The 19,384-nt window shown below is 28.4% G+C and overlaps 6 protein-coding genes across 6 annotated transcripts; 2 read left to right on the forward strand and 4 right to left on the reverse strand.

Annotated features, from left to right (window-relative positions):
- Positions 1-527: 527 nt before the first annotated feature.
- OCT59_018026 (uncharacterized protein) lies at positions 528-2,601 on the reverse strand (the record flags this gene model as incomplete). Its single annotated transcript, XM_025324300.2, has 8 exons — positions 528-626; positions 698-838; positions 895-1,064; positions 1,328-1,390; positions 1,508-1,900; positions 1,972-1,989; positions 2,108-2,122; positions 2,277-2,601. The coding sequence occupies 8 exons, from the start codon at positions 2,599-2,601 to the stop codon at positions 528-530; spliced, it is 1,224 nt and encodes a 407-aa protein (XP_025186978.2).
- Positions 2,602-3,542: 941 nt separating this feature from the next.
- Positions 3,543-3,779, reverse strand: OCT59_018027 (uncharacterized protein; the record flags this gene model as incomplete). Its single annotated transcript, XM_066148484.1, has 1 exon — positions 3,543-3,779. One exon carries the CDS (start codon positions 3,777-3,779, stop codon positions 3,543-3,545), a length of 237 nt encoding a protein of 78 aa, XP_066004410.1.
- A 104-nt stretch (positions 3,780-3,883) lies between these two features.
- Positions 3,884-4,455, reverse strand: OCT59_018028 (uncharacterized protein; the record flags this gene model as incomplete). The annotated part of the gene is made up of 3 exons (XM_066148485.1): positions 3,884-3,945; positions 4,051-4,234; positions 4,309-4,455. The coding sequence occupies 3 exons, from the start codon at positions 4,453-4,455 to the stop codon at positions 3,884-3,886; spliced, it is 393 nt and encodes a 130-aa protein (XP_066004411.1).
- A 3,077-nt stretch (positions 4,456-7,532) lies between these two features.
- OCT59_018029 (uncharacterized protein) lies at positions 7,533-8,957 on the reverse strand (the record flags this gene model as incomplete). Its single annotated transcript, XM_066148486.1, has 6 exons — positions 7,533-7,931; positions 8,006-8,139; positions 8,202-8,304; positions 8,378-8,524; positions 8,576-8,762; positions 8,836-8,957. The coding sequence occupies 6 exons, from the start codon at positions 8,955-8,957 to the stop codon at positions 7,533-7,535; spliced, it is 1,092 nt and encodes a 363-aa protein (XP_066004412.1).
- Positions 8,958-11,101: 2,144 nt separating this feature from the next.
- Positions 11,102-12,340, forward strand: OCT59_018030 (uncharacterized protein; the record flags this gene model as incomplete). Its single annotated transcript, XM_066148487.1, has 4 exons — positions 11,102-11,252; positions 11,323-11,789; positions 11,972-12,142; positions 12,209-12,340. The coding sequence occupies 4 exons, from the start codon at positions 11,102-11,104 to the stop codon at positions 12,338-12,340; spliced, it is 921 nt and encodes a 306-aa protein (XP_066004413.1).
- A 4,890-nt stretch (positions 12,341-17,230) lies between these two features.
- OCT59_018031 (uncharacterized protein) lies at positions 17,231-18,318 on the forward strand (the record flags this gene model as incomplete). The annotated part of the gene is made up of 9 exons (XM_066148488.1): positions 17,231-17,255; positions 17,333-17,374; positions 17,453-17,493; positions 17,579-17,620; positions 17,831-17,872; positions 17,957-17,998; positions 18,068-18,105; positions 18,192-18,227; positions 18,315-18,318. The coding sequence occupies 9 exons, from the start codon at positions 17,231-17,233 to the stop codon at positions 18,316-18,318; spliced, it is 312 nt and encodes a 103-aa protein (XP_066004414.1).
- Positions 18,319-19,384: the final 1,066 nt, after the last annotated feature.

Genomic DNA, 19,384 nt, shown 5'->3' on the forward strand with positions numbered 1-19,384 from the left:
GCTTTATTGCATTACAAAGTGAAAATAAAACTTTTTTTTAAATCTTAATAATGTAATTAATTATATTATTATACAAGCTATTATATTTTTCCTTTCGTTATCCAACCTGAAGTCCATACAAATTCAAAATTAGTCACAAATGCATTACACAGTTTTGATCTTTCTCAGCCAATCATTATTTACAAACCACTAAAAGTTTAATCTTTATTAAAATTGTATTATAGACAAACAAAAAAAAAATAAGAAATAAATCTGTTACAAACAGTTACCTTACTAAACATTTCTTTTGTCTGATTAAGAAGAATTGTAGATTTCGGTCATTTCTTCAGATCACTCTTATACAAATTCACACTAAAGCTTGAAAGATCTGAAGAAATACTACTAATATTACATGAAGCAACTAAATGCCCAATACCCCAAATATCAACCTTAAAATTATGTTTTCTTATTAGCATTTCATGAGCATAATCATTTTTAGAAAATTCTTTCAAAAGCTCACGGCTTTAAAAGTAAGATATAAAATCAAATTAAATTATAATCTCTCGGTATTTATCGTAACGACGAATAATATTTGGCCATTGAATATCTCTGTGCATTATCAGGTTGGGATCAATTGAATGCATGCTCTGAATATCACATGAAATCTATAAATATAATATCTACGTAATAATAACAATGCATCTATACTAAACTTTACCTTCAAACAAGTTAGTATACAAATTAATGCTTGCAGTAACTCCTTGAGATTACTTGGTTCTTGTTGTTCTCTGTGCAGTACCAAATGAACTGAATGCTTAGATGAATATTCCAATCTATCAGAAAATCTAACATTATTCGCCTATATAAACGTTAGAATATACCTTTTTAAAAAAAAACTGAAATTTTCGATCTTACCTGCAACATTCCATAAATTTCTTTTAGGTAAGTAACTTGTCCTTCGTTTGTAAATTTTTTCGTAATCGCATATCTAAGTTCAACAACAGTTCTATTTGATCGAATTATTGTCTCGAAGTCTGGAAAATCTCTTGGAAGGCATAAATTCACTATAATAGGTAATACATGGCCTAAACAACAATAATACAAATTAGAATTTCATAAGAAAAATTTAAAGCTCAAAAAAAGTACTAACAGATATTTCGAAGGAAATTCATAATGCGAATTCTATCAGATAAATGTCCTAAATCAAATTCTGCAATCCGCTCAGAATAAACACTCTGTTTTCTCTTATTACTCAAATTATTTATAGGCTTATGCAATGTAACAAATGTAACAAGAACTCCAACGGCATAGTATGCGAAGAGGTATAGAGCATTTCCATAATTTCAACCTTGGAATTTTTTGGTTAATTCTTTCGAAAGATCTTCTGCATCTTCCTGGGACTTTTCTTCACCTTGAAAAGGACAAATATTTCTCACTATTACAACCATATCTGGGCGATTGTGATCTATGAACCTTTTTGTTAATATATTCTATATTGCCTCAACCACTGCTATTTAATTAGCTTTACCTGTTGTGGTTCGTTTGCTAGTATTACGATCAAATTCCAATGTTGGCAAACTAGTATTATGCTTTCCAAATATCTTCATTGTATTTTTAATAATACTATCCCACAGATCATGATATGAGTTTTCATTCTTTCCATATGAGGGAGGGAAAATCAACTGTCCTAAAAGTTTTGAAAAAAGTGATGTACATTCCTCTTCTGCATTTTGTATAAAATATATATCTCGTTCTTCATCAGTTATGCCATCCAGATCTCCAGTTTTAAATTGAAAAAAATGAATAGGGGCAAGCGGTATTTTTACAGGAGGATTTTCGTTAAGAAAGTTTGCTAAATCAGATCTGTTAGGAAGTTGGCCAGGACTCTGAACTAATTGTTTTATTACTTCAGCAGTTATATCTAGGATAATGAAATATTGTAAGAATGTTAGAATAATAACAATGTAAGAAACAAAAAAATTAGAAAATTACTTTTTGGAATACTTGGAACTGTAAAATAAGTTATACAAAATTAGTATTGGTAAGTTGTGACACAGAAAAGATTAAAATGAAAAATCAGGCAAGAACACGTTCACTCACGTTGACTAATTTATTACGATTCACTTACCAGCAACGGGTTGACCTGCGATAACACAAATGTATTTTTGGACAGATTTGACGATAAGAAACAGGAAAGAAAAGCACAAGAATAAGTAAGTATTTGGTATTGTTAGCGAATATGACAGAGGAGACGAAAAAAATTGTTATATCGCGTTGACTAAAAATTATTGACTTACTGGTGGCAACAGGAACTCTAACAACAACTCGAATGTTATTATCTTGAACTCCATAGAATGTGTTGCCAACTTTTTGCGTTGCGATTTTTATTTCATTTTCAACAGTCATTAAACCATCAGGGGTGTTACTCTCCAACTGACTTTCTTCAACATTAACACTCCATAAACTAAGGTTTTTAGCTTTTACGTTATTAGGTACACTAATTTTCTTGAAGATAGCTTTTTTTAGATCAAAAATAGAATTATTGTTTCCAATGGTAATGGAGAAGGAACTACTTCTGTATTCAAGACACCAAAGGGTAATAGGCGTACTATCAATAGACATTTTTACTGTTATTTTGTATCACAACGATAAATGAGAAAAGAAAAGAATTTTTTTTGCAGAATTGGGTAACAAGTTAGTTTTATAGAGGGATCACAGATCTGATCAGTGATGCAATCAATTTTAATATGAACGCAGTAATCGGAATTCAGTCATATGATTTTTATTTTGTGACATTAAATGTCACAGCTACGTAATCAGTTTATGCGAAAGAGCGTGATAAGCTTGTCACAGTAAAGTTACAGGCTACTAATTATTTGAAACATTACTCTGCAACAAAATTACATAATCACTATACTACAATTGCGAACTTGAGTTTATTGCTTGAAGTATTGCAAGCAAGACAATATTCCAACTTATCTTGGGAATACAATTTCGCTAATTCAGGATCATAAGAGAACTGATTCCCATTTTCGCAGTACCATGAGCCATATAATCCATAATTCCCATGTTTTCCATCGCAAATAGGGCATGCGAGCTTCACAGCCGAGGTGCGATAAAATCATAATTATCAATCCCTCTAAAACTATTTCAGAATTTCAGGTATATGAAATGCTTTAAGAAGACTTGATAATTAATTCAGATCGATCTGGCCAAAGTGATGGGCCTTTTTCTTGATATTGCTCACCATGAGAGGAGGAAAAGATAAATCGGATACTTTGTTTTCTGGAGAATTTATGACTTCTGATTCATGTACTTTTGATAATTGCCATGGCTTATGCCCAGTTTCTTTTTTATATTTTTGTATAAGCTGAACCAAATCTTATTCGTCAAAACACTTGGCAAACCAGTTAATTTGACATGCTAATCCAGATATTCAGGAGTTAATATTTTATCGGACTTGGCCATATTGCCTTTTTTTATAATTGCAAATCAATCTAATTAGGTAATAGTTGACAAGTGTAAAAAAATAATAATAAAGCAAATGTAATACAAAGCGATGACTATGCAACTATTTCAATTTCATGCTGTTCACATTTAATAAAATAAGATTCAGCTTTATATGTACCCTCTATGCTTTCCTCATCATCATACTTTAACTTGCATAATGGGTATGATGTCTCATCAGTAATACCATAATAATTAAAATTTTCACTACTAAATTCTCTATATAAATTTGGATATTGATCTAATGTCTTGTTGTAAAAATTGGATCGGTCAAAAACAAGCGATTTGCTCATATTTCTGAATCATATTTATTTTTTATCTGTACTAGGATTCACCTATTAATTACATTAACAGTTAATATTTAAATATATCTATATTAAATTATAATAAAAAATTTTTATTGAAAAATTTCTGGATAAACAACATTATAAGTATAATTGATTAAATTTGCATTATCTCCTAATTGTTTAATAATAAGAATTTTTAAATTTTTTCTTGATGTTTTTCTTGAACATGCAACATATAATTGCCTATGAGAAAATACAGGAGTTGAAAGATACAAACCAACCCAATTTAATGATTGTCCTTGAGATTTATTAATAGTCATTGCAAATGCTGGTTGTACTGGAAATTGACGATGTTTAAGAGTAAAAGGAAAATTAATATTTGAAGGTGATAAAGTAATACGTGGAATAAAAGTGTATAATCCAGCATATTTTTTAGTAATAATTTCTGCTTCAATAACATGCTTTTGAAAAGAATGACAAATTAATCTAGTTTTATTACAAAGACTATCAGATGGATTAATATAATTGGAGATACTATTTTTAATGATAATTTATGAGGAGAAAGTTCTCCAATAGTTAAAGAATTAAGAAATTCTATTGGATACTGATGTTCTGGATTTGTTTGTTTTTCAATTATATCAGCACTATAATATTCAACTGCTTCTCCAGGAAACTGATTCATAATAATAGTATTAACATTATTAACATCAACATTTTTGGAGTAAGTATAGCACGTTCAACCAAATATTGAGGATTAAAATGAGTTGTAAAATTAGAATAAATAAAATTAATAAGATCATTAATATTTTGTGATGGTAAAATAATATTATTAAGAAGTCAAATAATATTATTTTCTAATTCTCTAATAGTAGGAATACGTCCTTCTTCAACTTTAAGTAACCATTCAGCAAATTCCTTTTATTCAGCAGCATCAGGTTGATTTTCTGTACGAAATAAACACATATTAATCTTCAATGTTATTAATTTTACATAAGTCCATAAAGTTGATCTTCGTAAGCAAGATTCTACAATATCTTCACGATTTTTTTTTATTACTACTGGAAGTATTTGACAAAAATCATCTCCAAATACTATAACTTTACCTCCAAATAGTTTTTCTTCTAATAATGGATCTATAGCTTTCATAAGATCTTTTAATGTTCTATCAACAGCTTTAAATGCATATCTAAGTGTCATTGAAGCTTTATCCCATATAATTAAGGTTGCTTGCCGAAACCTAGGGGTTTAGGCAAGATGGCGTTTCACCGAAAAGTGAAATTCTGCCGAAACTATATTAAAGTTATATTAAAAACTGGTAAAACTTTGGAGAAAGGTGAAACTGCTGAAACTTATTATAAATGCTGAAACTGCCGAAACTCTGCCAAAACTATAATAAATCTATAGTAAAATTTTGATGAAACTAATCGTAGGATTTTGAAGAGGTTTAGACAAGCAACCTTACATATAATAAATTTTGCAATTTGTAAAAGTGAAGCTAAATCTGAATTATGTTTTATAGAACAGGTAGAATCTTCATAAATATTAATAGGAATTTTAAAACAGAAATGAGCTATTTGACCACCTGGTAAAAGAAGTGTAGCAATACCTGAAGAAGCTACAGCAAGAGCAATATCTCTATTTGAACGAACTTTTCCAAGTAAAGTACTATATTATATTATTATTAGTATATATATATATATTGTATTAGTTATTAATAATTAGTAAATTAAAATAAAAAAATACTTACTTATATAAAAAGGTCTTTCCAGTTCCACCTGGACCATTCACAAAAAAAATATCAGAAGTATTATTTTCTACAGTTGTAATAATTTTTTTAAATGCAGCTTACTGATCTATATTTAAACGGAAAAAATTATCTTCAATAGATTTTGCAAGCTCTTCAATTTCATATTGTTATTCTTCTCTAATTAAACAATTAGTATTTTGTTCATTATTAGAAGAAATAATTGGAATAGGCATATTTGGAAATTCACTAAGATTTCTTCCATATTTACTTAAAATAGATTGCAAATGATAAAGAGCTCTATTACGTATATTATCTGTAAGTTCTAAAGTCATATTTCCAGTATTTTAACAAACTTGAAAAAAAATATCATCACTAAGAGTAGAAATATGTGTTTTCCAAAGTACTTCAGGTCTTGTTACTTCACAAAATAAAAGTAAAATAACAAATAATTTACGTAATTGTATTCCAGTTTGTACTTGTTTAGCTTCCTTTAAACATTGATCCCATTCTTCATCATTTTGCAATAAGCCTAAAGCAATACATACTTCTTTAAAAGAAGGATAAATAATTCCATTTACTGTACGAAGATTTTCAAAAGAAGTAGCACCACAAATAATATTAAGTAACATTCTTAAATAATATTGTTTACTTGCTGCAGGATGAACAAAATTCATCTGACCAATAGAATCACCTCTTTGTCTTGATTTCCAAATTTTAGTTTGATTATTATAAATCCATTGAATAGGAAAATCTGCATATGTAGTTTGTTTTGCATTTGGATATTTAGTATTAGCATCAAATCATGCAGTAAAAGTAGATTTTTCTATAGTAGAATGTTTAATTATATCTTTTAACTATTTATTATCTTGAAATAATACTCTATATTGACCTGGAAGATGAACACATAATTGTATAACATCAGGTTTTTCATTATGTAAACGATAATGAAATATTCTCCATGAAGCTTCTGATGCTGAAATATAGCAAGCATCAAGATATAAATTTATTTCATCATTTACAATTTCTACAGTAGCACAATCATGACCTTTGTATACATATTTAAAAAGATATTTTATAGCAGTAATTGATGAATAAATTTCCACATTAATATGACAATTATATTTAATTGTAAAATAAGGACATCGGAAAATTTTTTAAGATGCAGAACTGCAGAGATCTGTAAAATTAGCAGATCTCCGCATTTTTTTTTGTGAATTTATGCGGAAGTCTGCGATTTTGCAGATTTCTGCTTTTTATTTTTTACAAAATTATGCAATAATCTGTAATTTTGCAAGTTTCTGATTTTTTATGTATGTATTTCTGCGGTAATCTGCGATTTTGCAGATTTCCGCTTTTATTTTTTACAAAATTATGCAATAATCTGCAATTTTGCAAGTTTCCAATTTTTTATGTATGTATTTCTGCGGTAATCTGCGATTTTGCAGATTTCCGCTTTTATAACCACTATATTACTAACTGAAGAAAACTCTGTACTAATACTAACTGACGGAAATCATGAGATAAATTGCTATTTTTTACAGTTTGTTTAATTGCTTTAATTTACTAGCAACCCGTAAGATATCATACTATTAAAGACTCCCTCTTTTTGTCGATCTGAAAGGCTTTTCATAAAACTAGCGAAAAAAGCTAAAGTGGCGTTTTAGATATACTGTATGGATGACGAAACGTCATTTTTCTTTATTTAATACAATTTTATTTTGAAGATTTAGAACATATATTTATTTAACAGAAAGCAATTTTCTTTGTTAAACCTCGGAATTATATGAACCTCCTGATTGATAGATTCAACTGGAATAATGTTATATTCTTCAGTATAGTATAATTGGGAGTAACCATAGACTATAGGCTCTATTGGATGAATGTCAAACCAACGAACAAGAGCAAGTTCGTATGGCTCTTTATATGATTCTCAAAAGAATTTTAAAAATAGCAATACCTTGAAAAGAAATAATTTGTAAAGAACTACGAAGTAAAATTGTACTTACGAATTTTTAAAGTTCACTTACTTTTCTGTACCAAGCACCTTCGTCTTGTCCTTGATCCTCCGCATGAGTTACTGCAACATTGCTAAACCATTCTTTTCCTTGGAATTCACCTGTTGATCTTAGAATTTCTCCACTTTCTAGATGAACTGAATCATAAATTTTGATAAAAAAATCATTTTCTGAATCTTGCGAGGATGTGTCTAAAAAAGTATCCAACGCTGTAATTATTTGTGCCAATCCTTCAATATAATTTAGATGTGGCGGATTTTCAGATTTTTTTAAAGATTTTATTTTTTCATCAATGGAGTCTAGATTTAATTCCCAAAGAATTTTTCCAAACCCTTCGGTTTTACGACGAATGACTTTCATGCCGCTGGTAGTTGGAGTTAATTCTTTACGCTTTACCTGCAAAAATATTAATAGTTTAGTATTTATGGTTGGAGAAAAGTTAAAAAAAATCTTATAAAACTTTTACTAACAGCGTTCACCAGTTGTTGCATCACGTGTTTTCTATTTGTTGCTCGATATGGAATTTTAATATATAATTTATGGAGCGTTTCGTAAGTCTCCGTTGATAGGCCATTCAGTGCACCATATTTGACAATGGCAGGTACTGAAATAATTAAATTAAATTAAAATTTGTATAAATTAATAACCATCTTCAAATTATATTACCTGCATGATAACGCCAACTATGCAGCTTTGGAAAACTGCAATCCGTAGTAGATAATGGGGAGAATATCCTTTTAAACTCTATGCACCAATCAATGATTGCTTCCTATTTTAGTTAGTAGTTAGATCATCTATTAACTTTTAAAGAAAGTTAATTTTTTTAAATTTTTTCTTCTTACTTCAAAGATATTCAGTTCATTTTCGGTATATGATTCTTGTCTGCTCATAGTATACATTTTATTAAACTTCGTGTAAAGTTCACAAAGTTCTTTACAAGTTATTTCATTTTCTTCGCTGAAAATTTCATCCAAAGCAAAAATCGCTATCTTCATAATATGACGATAGTCTGATGCTGTCATTACTTTTAGTTAACCTACTTTACTTAACAATTTAAGGCCTGGAAAACGTGGAATTTGTCGAAGACGTTTGTCGAAAATCTTCTGTAATTCCAACCCTCCAACCTTTTTTAAGATTTCCTGCGTAAACTCCAGTTGATATTTAAAAAGTCCAAGGTCGATATGATGCATATGGTCGGGAACGCACGCTTCGTAAATATTCAGATTTCTGTAAAAAAATTTATATATGTAAAAAAATTTTTACAACGTCGTCATTACTTATAAAATTTAGTGATATTTACGGAAATTCCCAGAAGGTATTTTTGACGTAATGTACAGAATACTCCTTTCCTTGTCCAGCGCTAACCATTTCCTTCATATTTTCATGAGTTCTGAAAAGTATATCTTGTTGTGTAAGTTTCATATCGTTTAAGTTATTTTGCAGAACCATACAGCATTTTACATCGCGCTCCTTTATATGTAGCGGTCTCATCATCTGCTTCGAGCATATCCGTGAGAAAAAAAGAAATTCGTGCAGCAAATGTTTTCGCTTGTCCATTAATCCCAAAACATAACGTATCAGGTTTCTTCAGTAAAGGCCAAAGCATAATATTAAAGCATTTGTGAAATATTTTACGCTGCAAACTTTGTAAAGACTTCAGTAGTTTTAATGCCTGAATCTTGAACTTTAGGCAAAAAACCTAAAAGTATTTTAGATTCTGGTAGGTTTCGAACCCAATTTGGAACATTTCCAAGCGTTAAAAATACTGGATGGCCTGATGTCTTGCCCAGTCCATCGAAAGTGGTCCCATCTGAATATAAGATGATAGACAATAGGTGATTTAATGGCGGAAGAGTCTTCTCCATTTTCAGCCACCAGTCACCTTCATATGGCTCACCAAACACTCTTATTTCGCTTCCATTATCCTAAGAATATAAACAACCAAAAATATGAGTGATGATCTTCAGTTTCTTTTTAGTTATTCATAATTATTAAATTTACCCTTTTTTTTTTAGAATTCCCTTATAGACAAAATTATTAGCTACTTCTGGTTGTTGCAGAAGAGCTTGAATAGCGCGAAATATGAGACGATAGTAGAGTGTAATGTCAATACCGCTGTAGGTTGAAACAACTTTTTCTTTGAAGTCTAATGAAGGTGAAGTTATTTGATTGAAATGGTCTTTGCCATTTTTGGTTGATTTCGGTAATGGAGATTCTTCCAGATTGCTATATTTATTAAAGAATTTAATTATTTGATCTCCAATTTTGTTAGATATATTACCCTCTACAATTAATCTCATGAAATCTCTGTATGCATCGTTTGGCCACTTTGCTATGTGTTTCGTAGATTTTTTCCTTCAATAGCATCTAAAGCATCATCTAACGATGCTCCTTGAAGATCTTCAGGATCTAGATCAATATTGTCAAGATTTACTGGTATTTCTGTTCCCAACTCCTCAAAATTTTCTTCAAAAATTTCTTCAGCTCTCTCTTCTATATTTTCTGATTTTGATCTTTTTCGCAGATTATAACGTGGTTCAGATTCTAAATTGTCTGCATCTTGAGTTGGAATTTCGTTGATTATTATATCCTCCATCTCACCAATATTATCATCTTGGTATGTGGATTTTTCATGTGAAGTAAATGTATCTGGCATTGTAATGGGTGTGTTCCATAACTGAACATCATGTTCTGGCATAACCGCTGTTCTTGATAGTTGTCGCGAGAATCTTTGAACGTGTTCACTTGGTTCACTTGGTCGAGAAGTTGTTGTTCTTCCATGGTGTTTGGCATTAGCGTGCTGTCTCAAACCGCTGGGAGTTGAAAAATATCTCTTGCAAATTTGACATTTATATCTGATCATTTTTCTTTAGAAATCAATGCGAGTTTAGAAATTAACGCAGGAAAATTTTTTCGATTAGTTTCACGCGAGAAATATTTATGAAGATTTACTTTTGGTATATTTTTTTTTTACTGATTATCAAGCGAATATAAATTTTACTGATAATTGATTATTTTTGTTTACTGAAAAATAATTAATTTATTTACTGATTAGTAATTAATTTTTTTCATTTACTGATATTTTTAATTTGGAAGTAACTGATTTTTTTACCAATTCATTAACAATTAATTTATTTAATTTACTGATCCTTAAATATATTTTAATTCAGGAGTAACTGATTTTTTAAAAAAATTCCGGCAAAACTTTTAACCTTACACAATTTTTCAATTATTTATAATGTAAGAATTTTTTTATTTTTTTTCGGTTGGCTGAATCGTCGCAATAATTAATTTATTTAATTTACTGATCCTTAAATATATTTTAATTCAGGAGTAACTGATTTTTTAAAAAAATTCCAACAAAACTTTTAACCTTACACAATTTTTCAATTATTTATAATGTAAGAATTTTTTCATTTTTTTTCGGTTGGCTGAATCGTCGCATATTTTTACATTTATATGAATCTTAACAATTTTTTTTCAATTTTTCGAATTAATTGTTGTTTGAATTTTTCTCCGCAATATTTTTCCTATACAAATTTTACGAATTTAGAATTTAAGTGATTATGGCGTCTAAAAGGTCAAAAAATGCAAAAAACTCAAAAAAAGAAAGCAAGCACTTGACGTTCCCTGAAGGACAAAGAAGAAAACAAGCACTTGACGTTTCTGAAGGACAGAATGAAAGCCAACAAAATATATTTGCACAAATGTTATCAGGTAGTTAGTCATCAAGATGCTGATATTTTGCAATTTAACATTACAATTAACTTTTGCTAAACGCCAACAGTAGAATCTTCAGAAATTCCTAAAGATCTGCGTACAGATCGTGAAAAATCACCTACTGGTCCTTTCGTACTCGTTACTCCATTTGATGTAGATCGTGAAAGATCTTTAGTTAAATCTGTTTCTTTTACTCCAGCAAATCGTGAGAAATCCTTAACAAATCGCAAGAATTCTTTAGTCAGGACTGCACATACTGAAACTTCCGTTTTAACTACATTGACGCCATCTGTAACTTCTATGAGTTATGAAAGAACTTCGAGGACGCCAACTCCCATACTTAGTCCAATGCAAATTGACCTTGATAAAGAAATTGATTATTATAACGTCGATGACGATGATAACGAAGAACATAATAATAACCACGATAAAAGTGATACCCGTGAGCCTTTACCAAAACCACATAATGTAGAGGGTGAACGTTACCTAACTGTGAAAGAGTTTAATTATGCCATGAATGCATTAGATGGAAAGGTAAACGCCATCTACAAACTGCTGTCGATATATTGGAGATCAGCAACAAAAAAGTATTCAAGATACGCAAAATGTTGCAAAAAGTGATGTATTAAGCGATGATTTCTGGAATGTAAGTTAATTAAAAATTATCAACTTGATTTTAATCTAAAGATACTTATAATAACCAAATATCTTCACAGCGCGTTTATAAAAATGTAGCTAAAGAACTTATTCCAACGTCTTTATATCCTTTGGATATAGAGTACCGAAAGGCTTTAGAAATATATTTATCTAAACATGCAGAACATTACATTAAAAATATTGGGCAAAACGCGTGGATTTCTTTATTTTCAGATAAGTTGTTGGCAGAGGTATGTGAAATATTAATAATCGTTAAAAAAAGGTATTTTTTTATATTTATTTAACTTTTTTTTTAGATAAAAACTAAATGCAGAAGCAGGAGAAATGATTTTGCCGCAAGTATCAGGAGTGCCATGTTTTCCGTCTTTGGAGAACAGCGATTGGAACGCATAGATAACAATTCTCCTTCTATGAAGATCGCTGAATAAAAACAGAATCAAAAAACGCGTAATGCGTTTTATGAACTTTTCAAAAATCACGATATTCTAACGAAAATTGGCCATTCGGTTTTCAAACAGTATAGGGATAAAGAACTTCCTTTTACGCATTGTGCGTATATTTTATCAATATGTGACATCTTGTTAAATCCCAATAGCTATAGTATTAAGTGTAATGACAAGTCTGTTACGAAAAGAGTCGAATTTGTTCTAGTAAATAATTTTCACAAATTTTTGCAGTTCTTTTAATCTTTTAATATTTTACAGATATTAATCTATAATTAATTAACAGCAAGCATTTAGAAATAAAACGCAAATAACTCCTCGAATAATGGAGGAATTAGCTGAAAAAGAAGCGAAAGAAGTTAGTCAAAGAACCGATCAATATGAGTCAGCAGTCGCAGAAGAGAGCAGCAATTCAGTTGAAAATGAAAATTATGATGATTTTGTAAGTTAAAGTTATTATTTATGTTCGATTATACACTTAATTGAATTATTTTACTAAGCTAAATCATCATTTTTTTTTAGATTAATAATCTAGATTCGCAATTTCCTTAGGATTAATTGTATTTCTTTGAAATACTTTAATTTTTTTATATCATTTTTTTTATATTTTTTAATCGTATTTCTTTGAAATACTTTAATTTTTTTATATCATTTTTTTAATATTTTTTAATCGTATTTCTTTGAAATACTTTAATTTTTTTATATCATTTTTTTATATTCTTCAATTGTATTTCTTTGAAATACTTTAATTTTTTTTATAATTCGTAATTTTATATTCTTTAATTGTATTTCTTTAAAATACTTTAATTTTTTTTATATCATTTTTTTTATATTTTTTAATCGTATTTCTTTGAAATACTTTAATTTTTTTTATAATTCATAATTTTATATTCTTTAATCGTATTTCTTTGAAATACTTTAATTTTTTTTATAATTCGTAATTTTATATTTTTTAATCGTATTTCTTTGAAATACTTTAATTTTTATAATTTGTATTTTTGCGCAAAATTTTACGTTGCTTTTTTTTGGTAGAAATAAAGAATTGATTATGATTAATTAATATAAATGGACTATAAATTATCATATATTAATTGTATTTTATATTTCGATTTATTTCAAAGGTTTTTTATTTAAAAATCCGCGCAGAATATTGCTATTTATAAAATCTGCGCAGTTTTTTATTAGAATTTTCCTCTAATGTTTTGCGCCAGGGTATAAGATCTGCGCAGATATAATTTCTAAAAATCTGCGCAGATCTGCTTCCCAAAAAATTTTCCGATGGATTATATGGTCCTACCCAATGATTATCTAACTTAATTTTATTTACTTCTATAGTTTGATTGTTATTTCTTTGTCTATAAATAAGATAATCATCTTCATTTTCTATAGTATTTTTCTGAAAATTTCGTGAATATCTTTTAAAGCATTTTCCATCTTTTATACATGAAGCATTTAAATTAAGTATACCACATGGTCCATGCATCATTGTTTGCTTAACAGTATTAAATATATTAGGATTACTATTTTTATTAAGAATTTCAGCTGATATAATTGTATCATAATCTGCAACAGTTTTGGGTTTATAAGGTTGAGCAAGAATAAGAAGAACATGAGTATGTGGTAATCCATATTTTTGAAATTCTATTGTATATAAATAAGCTAATACTTTTCCAAAAATATCTTCTTTTAAAATATTGCTTTTAATTTCATATTAAAAACATGACTAATTAAATCAGAACGATCTTATGCAGTTTGATCCAAAAGAAGAGCATTTTGAATTTCAGGCCATTTTGGATTGCAAGTTATTGTAATAAATAAATCAGGTTTTTCAAATACTCGTACAATAGCCATTGCATCTTGATATAATTTATGCATTTGTCGAGGACCTCCAGTAAAACTTGATGGTAATATAATTCGTTGTTCTACATTTGTTGTTCTATCATCTGAAATTATTGCATCTTGAATTCCATTATATACTGTAATTCTGCACATATTTGTTTTTGATTAAATCTTAAATAATTAAGACGTGTATGTTCTACTATTGTATACATATCAACAATTCATTGTTGAAAAAGTTGACCAAAATAATGTAAAGTTGTTGCTTCATTAGGACGACCAATTTGAAGTCGATAGGCAAAATAATTCATTGCAGTAACATATTTTTCATCTGTTTCATCATTATCACTATAAATTTCTAATACTTCATTATTATTATCATGTATAGAAATATTATTATTTTTATTATATATAGGTATTTTAGGATGCTATCCATCTTCACCTCTAGGAAACATAACAACATAATGAAGTGGTGTATAAGCACAATGTAATTCTGAAATCCACTTTATATTACCTTCATATGGTTGTAATACAATATCTCAATTTTGGTGTTCTATTTCTTGTCCATTACCTATCATAATAGCTGCAACTTCTGATGCATTTGGAGTATTATAAAGTCAAGCATATGGGCTGATTTGTCTACCTTTAATTAAAATATTGATTTTGTTACATTTTTATTATACAAAATACTATATAATATACAGTAAATTGGGGTGAATATTAAAAAACTTTTATTTAATGTTATTATACTATAAGTTGGTAAATATTTCTTTTAAATTAATATAATTCTTAGCACTTACTATATATATTAAAAATTTGTATCTCAACTTTAAACGTAAATATCTCCAGATCTAATGATCCAATCGGCAAGCTCTTTTTTTCGCTCATATAGACCAGATCAAGGCATTCCGAAGAGCCTAAATTTATAAAAAATGAATCAGTGGATCCCAAGATATTTGCATTTAAGCATATTAAAAAGTTCGTACCTCAACTTTAAACGTAAATATCTCTGGATCTAATGATTCAATCGGTGAGCTCTTTTTTCGCCTATAAAGTCCAGAACAAGGGCTTTCCAACGAGCCTAAAATTATAGAAAACGGATCAGTGAATCTTGATATATTTGCGTCTAAAGATGGTAATACAAATTCTGACATAAAATAATTATTTTTATTGTTTGAAAATATCTATTATAATACCATTTTTTATATGATATTTTTATTATACTTTTATAAACATTTATAGCTACTAAGACTATATAAATTTTTATTTTACTTTATATTTTATTAAAATATACTTACTTTTTAATAATATATGTTAAAAATTCCATATATATGAGAAATGGGTTTTTTATTAGTGAAATGGGTTTTTTTACAGCTCTTTTACATTTAATAATTTAAGTTTCGCAAATGTAAATTTTTGTTCAACTTATTATTTAGTCAAGTGATCATCAATCAGATGATTTTTTGGTATTACAAAACAATTTTGAGTTGCAAAAATTGTGAAAACTCTTTTTAATGCAGAGTAGACAAATTAGCCCATATGGATCCTTTGTTCTATTATTAGTAATTACTAATTTTAAATCTAATGAAGGATTATGTTTTAACAAATTTCCAGCTTGATAAAATTAATTAACATATGGATTAATATCATGTAACATTTGTTGTCATCAGAAAATTTTTTAAGATGCAGAACTGCAGAGATCTGTAAAATTAGCAGATCTTCGCATTTTTTTGTAAATTTATGCGGAAGTTTGCGATTTTGCAGATTTCTGCTTTTTATTTTTTACAAAGTTGTGCAATAATCTGCAATTTTGCAAGTTTCTGATTTTTATGTATGAATTTTTGCGGTAATCTGTGATTTTGCAGATTTCTGCTTTTTTTTATGTGAAATTTATGCGGAAGACTGCAATTTTGCAGATTTTTACTTTTTTTTTCATTAAAATATCAGTTTGATCTGCAATTTCATCATTGATTTAATATTTAAACTTTGATTAACTCTAACTTGATTTAATACCTAAATGATTTTTTCTACAATACTTTTTTAAAAAAAAAACTTTACAAGATTTTAAAAAAATAATTTTTTCTACAACACTTATTACTAAAGAAAAAAACTGTGAAATAATTTTTTCTATAATACTTTTTAGGAAATAATCTGTTAAAGATTCCAAAGAAAAAATATTTCTATTATTTTTTAAGCTTCGAAGTTTATCGAGAGAAATTTTTTTTTAAAAAAAAATTTATTTGCAAGGTTCGAAATCTTTAAAGGCAAATTCATCGACATTAATGCTTATGTCTGCAATCATGCAGGAGTTTTGGACTAAAAAGATATCGACTCCTTTATCTCCTTTCAAAAAATACATTTTACAGAACGCTGAAGGTACTCTATTTCAAAGGTATTTATCACTTTGATATTAATATTATTTAACGAACGTTAGAAAATATTCATTTAATAGTTTTATTAGTCCAGAACACAAAGGGTACATCCTGGACTCCATTTTAAAAAAAAAAAAATTTAACGAAATATTAGCTAAAGTTCGTTTTATTTTTTTTTGTAAATCCAGAATGCTGAAAGTACCAGTTCTGGACTCTATTTCGAAGGTAAAACTTCAAAACTAATATTTTTTATATACCGGACGTTGTCTAACATTCGGTTTTATTATTTTCTTGTCCTGGACGCCAAAGAACAGCTCCAGACTCTTATTTTGAAGGTAAAACCTTTACCTTCAAAATTGGTTTTACCTTCAAAATTTTTTTATATTTTTGTTTAACGAACATCGCTAATGTTCGTTTTTCATGTTTTTAGGTCTTGGTGCCGAAAAACGACTTTGGACATTTATTTCGAAGGTAAAAACCTTCGAATAACTTTATTTATTTAACGAATGTTGCAAACGTTCGTTTATTATTTTTTTTTTAGGTCCTGGACGCCAAAGTACGGTTCCGGACATTTATTTCAAAGGTAAAATTTACCTCTGAATTTTTTTATTTTATTTATACCTACAAACGTTAATTTACGTTCGTTTTTATATTTTATAGTCAAAGAATGGCTCCAGACGTTAATTTTGAAGGTAAAACCTTTACCTTCAATTTTTTTTTAATTATTATTTAGCGAACGTTACTAAATATTCGTTTTTATATTTTATAGGTCCTGGATGCCAAAGAATGGCTCCAGACGTTTATTTCAAAGGTAAAGTTTACCTTACGAAATATTTTTTTAATTTTATTTCAACGAACGTTGCAAACGTTCGTTTCTATTATTTTTTAGGTCCTGGATGCCAAAGAATGGCTCTGGACTTTACTTTAAAGGTAAAACCTTTGAAAAAAAATATATATTTTTTTTATTAACTTTATTGACGAACGTTAACTAACGTTTTGTCTTATTTTTTTTTAGTTAAAGGAAGCCGAAACTGAGTTCTGGGCTTCTATATCGAAGGTAAACAAATCTTTGAAAAAAAAAAATTAATTTTTTTTTTTAATTAATATAATGAACGTTAAACTAACGTTTATTTATTTTTGTTTTAGTTAAAGGAAGCTGATTACAAGCCAGACTTCCATATTGAAGGTAAACCTTCGAAAAAAAAAATTATTTTTTTTAAATTAATATAATGAACATTAAACTAATGTTCATTTATTTTTGTTTTAGTTAAAGGAAGCCGAAAATGAATTTTGGACTTCCATATTGAAGGTAAACCTTCGAAAAAAAAAATTTTTTTTTTTAAATTAATATAATGAACATTATTAAACTAACGTTCATTTCCTTTTGTTTTAGTTAAAGGAAGCCGAAAATGAATTCTGGACTTCCATATCGAAGGTAAACTTGAAAATTTTTATTGTTTTATTTAATGAAACGTTTCTAACATTTCGTTTTTATATTTTGTAGGAACACGGCACTCCAGACTCCTGGACAGAATTTCGAAGGTAAACTTCGAAATTCTGTTTTTTTTTGTTTTTATTTAAACGAAACGTAGCTAACATTTCGTTTTTCTTTTTCTTTTTTTTTGTAGTTTCGGTACTTCAAAGGTTTCTGAAATGGATAAAGGGTAAGTTTTGCAACGTCTCGTTGCGAAACTTTATAATTTTTTTTTCTTATAAAAGAACATTTCTAACATTCTTTATTCATTTTATAGGTAGAGCTCCGAATGAGTCGAGTTGAGTTGAGTTATATGTAAACTCGATTCGACTTGAGTTAAATCGAGTTGAGTCGAGTCGAGTTAAAATTATAAAAATATAAACTCGACTCGATTCGAGTCGAGTTGAATTAAATCACGTGATTTTATTCGGCTATGCTGATCATTTCTTTTTTTTGGCGATAGCCGTTCCACAAAATTCCATTTTTGTAATTTTCAAAAATTTTTCGTCTTGGATTTTGTGTAACATAATTTCCAAAAAAGGAAATTCCATAAATTTGGCCGGAATTATGTTTAATTCGGCTTAACTCGACTCAACTCGATTTTATTAAATTATTAACTTGACTCGAATCGATTCGATTTGATTGTAATTTTCAACTTGACTCGACTCAACTCAACCAACTCGCGAGTCAACTCGACTCATTTCAGAGCACTATTTATAGGTTGCCGGGCTTCTTTGGACGAACTGGACTTGGAATGTAAGGAATAGGAGGAGGAATTTCGAAGGTAAATATCTTCGAAATTATATTTTTATTTTTTTTTTGTTTAACGAAATGTTTACTAACGGTTTGTTTGTCTTTCCTTTTGTAGTTTAAGGTTTTCTGGTCGCCATCTGGATTGGACGGAATTTCGAAGGTAAATACAGGTACCTTCGAATTTCTTTAATTTTTTTTATATTTTTTTAAAAAAAATTAAACAAAATGTTGGCTAACGTTTCAATTTTTTTATCTTTTGTTGGTCCATGGCTTTCTGGGTGCCTTCTTGACGGAATTTCAAAGGTAAAACTTCAAAATTCTGTATTTTTTTATTTTATTTAAACGAGACGTTAGCTAACATTTTGTTTTTTTTGTAGATTCTCAGTTTTCTGGACACTTCTTAGACAAAATTCAAAGGTATTCCTTCGAATAAAATTTTTTTTGTTAATTTTATTTAATAAACGTGAACTAACATTCATTCTTCTTTTATTTTAGGTTCCAGGTTCATATTTTGCTAAAAGTCCTTAGGACAGTGAACTGTAATGGTGAAGAACTTCGAAGGTAAATACTTTGAAGTTCTTTTTTTGTTTTGCT

The sequence above is a fragment of the Rhizophagus irregularis genome, chromosome 27 (genome assembly GCF_026210795.1).
Source record: "Rhizophagus irregularis chromosome 27, complete sequence".
Classification (NCBI taxonomy): domain Eukaryota; kingdom Fungi; phylum Glomeromycota; class Glomeromycetes; order Glomerales; family Glomeraceae; genus Rhizophagus; species Rhizophagus irregularis.